The sequence below is a fragment of the Prunus avium genome, chromosome 4, assembly GCF_965620075.1.
Source record: "Prunus avium chromosome 4, drPruAviu1.hap1.1, whole genome shotgun sequence".
Classification (NCBI taxonomy): Eukaryota; Viridiplantae; Streptophyta; class Magnoliopsida; order Rosales; family Rosaceae; genus Prunus; species Prunus avium.
In genome coordinates, this window is record NC_142287.1 from 22337896 (window position 1) to 22341796 (window position 3901).

The window sequence follows — 3901 nt, forward strand, 5'->3', positions numbered from 1 at the left end:
GCATAGAATCACATATGCCTAACCAAAGGCAAAAGCCATTGGCAACACAAACAATATACACACTCAAACTTGTATTTTAAAACGAAGAAAAATTACCTTTGAAAAATGTTGTAGAGAGAGAGAGAGCATTTGAGAAAAGTGGAAGAAGGAATAAGAGAGGTATCAAAAGGAGAGGCGGAGTCACGAACGAGAGAGAGAGAGGCGGAGTCGCATGTTCTCAATTTAGCGAATGGCTTATTTTGCGAACCGAATTTTAGGCTCTCTGTATAAGAACAATGAGTAAGGAGGTTTTTTTACTATTGGACTCCACAATACCCCATCTTACCAAACATGGGCTTCAAGTCCTATTTAGCAGTCCAAGGAAGTGAGGCCTACCAAACATGCCCCTATCGTACTAATTAGTTCATTAATGAAGTCTGTTAGAGATGCATGCTCTAATAATCGAACCAAACAGAAGTGCTTTCGAATAGCAATTGACCTCAAGTATCAAGTTTGAGCTAGCTAAATTTGCACTTTCTAAGAAAAAGAACAAAAAGAGAAGCTATTTTTCATCAAGAACCGCTTTCGAGTAGTACTTGAACCTCTAAGTGAACAAGCATTGTGAGAAGAGTGATCCAAACAAGCCATTTGAAAGAGAGAATATTTGGGTATACCGTCAAGTAGTTCAAGTAAGAAGAACTTAGTTTAAGGGAGGATATACTGGGGAAGAGGAGGCACTTAATGATACCGCATAGTAAGAAGAACTTAGCTTTCGATCAAGAAACCAAATGATACCACATAGCCTCTCCCATACCCTACTAACTACCAAGGAATCATCATGAAATCTCTATATGTTTATTGTTTTCCATTCACAGAAAATAATTTGCAGGGAAACCTGGACAAGGAGCATTCTTAATATATTCTTTATAGAGATTGAAATTAAGACGGCCACAAGTTGTTATACACTCCATGATCAATCCACATAACACCAGTTGCTTGGCAATTAGAACACACCAGAAACACAATTCACATAGCAGACAAACTTATAGATGATGTAATATCCAGATAACATGTTCTGCCCTGAGCGTACAGGGAGATGTATTCTGCAGAGACTTGAGTTGCTGCAACAGCTCAGAAACCATGAATTTTGATGTTGTCTTTCTTCACAATGCCAGCCTGTAGAGAGAATGAGAATCAAGATCAGATTCCTCTAAATTGTTGCATTTTCAAACCATCTAATAGAACTAAGATGCCAAAAACTGGAAACAATCAAGCAAGCACTTCCACAACTTAACACGACCTTTAGAACACATTTAACATCATCTAAACCATTTTTGGGACTGGTAACTACCTGGACGAGGAAGGAAGACACATTCTTTCTCTGATCACCTTGAAGCTGAATGACCTGTAGACAAACAAGATGGAAATCAGACGGTGTCTAGTACAAATTAAATTATAGCTTTTACCATATTAAACACACACCTGTCCTAGTTCTGGGTCCTGAACAACTGTACCATTGCAGCAAAATTCCTTCTTAAGGTCTTTGAGTATCTTGTTGTAGCTAAACTCCTTCTTCAATCCCTGCACGGTTGTCAGGCTTTTCCTCCCGTTCCGTTGCTGTATACGAATGTGCACATACTCTTTTGTCCCAGCACCTGAGTCCTCAGCATTTGCCTCAGCAAAGGGATCTGAACCCAAGCATCAGTATTCAAATTAGATTAATGAAGGGAGTCAAAAGAAAGGATGAGAGACAAGGAAGCGAAGGAGGGGTGATATCCAAGTCTACAAACACATAAGACCTTGTGCAACAATCAAGAGAACTTGGAGGGGCTAAAAACAGAAGGGGTTAGCATTGTAGAAGTGCATAATTCCTTTAAAATGACTGATTGGTGCCTTTTTTCTCCAGTAGAAAAAATAAAGTTATCCTATTTTTGGGTGAATTTTTTTTATTTCTCCTTGCTTTAGATTCTGAAAATGGAATGCTTTCCCACTCGATGTTTACTTATTGGGTATTCAACTATCCAGACTCAAACCTACGTACCTTGAAGTAAAGGTCACTGATTTAAAAGGGAGTAGCCTACCACCGCTTTTTTCATAAGTTCAAGGAAAAATAATAAAATCTATCCGAGACAATGTGGGAAATAATCAACAAGGGTTTTATTCCATGCTTCAAATGTATACCAATAAAAATGAGTAACAGACTAATAATGAAGTGGCAGCGAGAGTGCATGTGCAATGTTCAAAGAACCCCATGCCCAACCTTATATATTTCATTTCACCACACATACACTTTGGTCAAGGTTGGTTTAATCAGATTTTATAGCACATAATCCCAACACTTGAACCAATGACTTCAGATTCATAAAATTAGTGGGAAAACCCAACCATTTGGGTTTCTTTGGGTTGATCAGATTTCTGAAGAGTACTAGTTGACACACTCTGTTGATATACAATAAAAACCAATTGCTCAAACAACAGTCCTTCTAAATTGCAGTAGTCTTACATGTTAGTGTCTAAAATGATCCCTTAAGCATTTGGGTATCCAAGTTGTCAACCAATATAATGCCCCAGAGCTATCAAACAACATATCCAAAAGAATTCATATATAGAGTTACAAGCATGTCTGCAAGCGCATAAACACACACAAATGAGTTATGAATAACACTGAACATACCAAAGGCGGTAGGAATCTGTACGTCGAGCTCAGACATGAAACTTGGTTGATTAACCTAAGAGGGCCTGCTAACCAGAATGCTCAGACCTGGATCACATCAAAAAGAAAATCTAAATCACAATTTTATCTGACCAAGATAACCCAAGAATAAAGCTGATAACAACATAAGAAAGCACAGATCACATAATCCAAAAACTTTTAACCCATCAAATTTTGTCAACTTTGCCATCATAAGGGAGTAAACAGACTCTAAATCGAATGCAATTGCAATACAGAAGACATAATTTTTTAAACTCACAGTTTCTTTGGTCCCTAAATTTCTGACTTCCCTATTGATGAGAAACAGAACCTAGTTAAAAGTAAAAATTGAAAACAAAACAAAAACAAAAAACACAAAAAGAGGGTTAGAAAGACAAAACACCAAAATTTTGTCTTCATATTAATCAAATATATTTTTTTTTAAATGATTTTTTTTTTTCAAGTACTAGAGGAAAAACAGAGCTCCCAATGAAAAAAGTTATCTTTTATCTTTTTTCAGATCAGATTGTGAAGACTTAGAAGTAAATCATCTAAATAATAAAACTTCGTTCTACTCTCTCAGAACATCTTCGCTTCCTAATACTTCCATTCAAACAAAACTAAGAAACGATCCCCAATTTATGTACAAAATCCCTAAAATTCAGAGCAGAAATAAAACCATAAAAACCCTAAAACAGAGACAAATAGGAATCGCTGGAATTAAAGACCCAATTACCTGATCCGATAATTAGGGTTTTGGAATGGGCGATTCGGAAAGAGGAAAAACCCTAACCCCAAAAATCAGATAAGCCTGAGCTCTCTCGACCTCTCTTTCTCTTACTAGATTGCTGTTCGGGAAGACAGAAAAAGTGAATGGAAAATTTGCTTGAGATGGATGTTTTGATAATAATAAGTTTATTTATTTAAATTTTCGACCAAAAAAAAAAAAAGTTTATTTAATTAATAAAAATAAAAATAGGTAAACAGTGGACTTTGGATTCAGTCGGTTCATTTGCAATCGCAGACGTTTTCATTTGATAGTATACGCGCTGTCAAGGGAACTTTTAAAGTTTGCGTCGACAGGTGTCGTTAGGATATAGCGAGTGTGGATATGAGTGTATTTACGACGGTGTGTGAGGTAGGGAAAGAGCAACAAGGTTTTGCGTTCCTCGTTGAAGTAATGGATTTAGTCGGTCTTGTCTGTTCTGGACCGATCAATACGGCATCGTT

The 3901-nt window shown here is 36.8% G+C and overlaps 1 protein-coding gene across 2 annotated transcripts; it reads right to left on the minus strand.

Annotated features, from left to right (window-relative positions):
- Positions 1-888: 888 nt before the first annotated feature.
- On the minus strand, positions 889-3570 carry LOC110769701 (protein translation factor SUI1 homolog 2). Of its 2 annotated transcripts, XM_021973735.2 has the most exons (6): positions 3408-3557; positions 2952-3002; positions 2654-2740; positions 1462-1667; positions 1331-1384; positions 889-1155 (listed from the first exon to the last, which is right to left on the minus strand). In XM_021973735.2, exons 3-6 carry the CDS (start codon positions 2688-2690, stop codon positions 1111-1113), a joined length of 342 nt encoding a protein of 113 aa, XP_021829427.1. In that variant the 5' UTR covers positions 2691-2740; positions 2952-3002; positions 3408-3557; the 3' UTR covers positions 889-1110. The 2 variants fall into 2 exon arrangements, with proteins under 2 accessions (XP_021829427.1, XP_021829425.1); XM_021973733.2 differs by lacking the exon at positions 2952-3002 and having other exon boundaries at positions 3408-3570.
- Positions 3571-3901: the final 331 nt, after the last annotated feature.

Excerpts from the sequence above, each read along its gene's own strand:
- LOC110769701 (XM_021973733.2), bottom strand. The coding sequence starts at position 2,690 with ATGTCTGAGCTCGACGTACAGATTCCTACCGCCTTTG. Across the intron at positions 1,668-2,653 it reads ACAGATTCCTACCGCCTTTG|ATCCCTTTGCTGAGGCAAAT; the intron begins GTATGTTCAGTG and ends GCTTGGGTTCAG. Across the intron at positions 1,156-1,330 it reads TGTCTTCCTTCCTCGTCCAG|GCTGGCATTGTGAAGAAAGA; the intron begins GTAGTTACCAGT and ends TTCTCTCTACAG.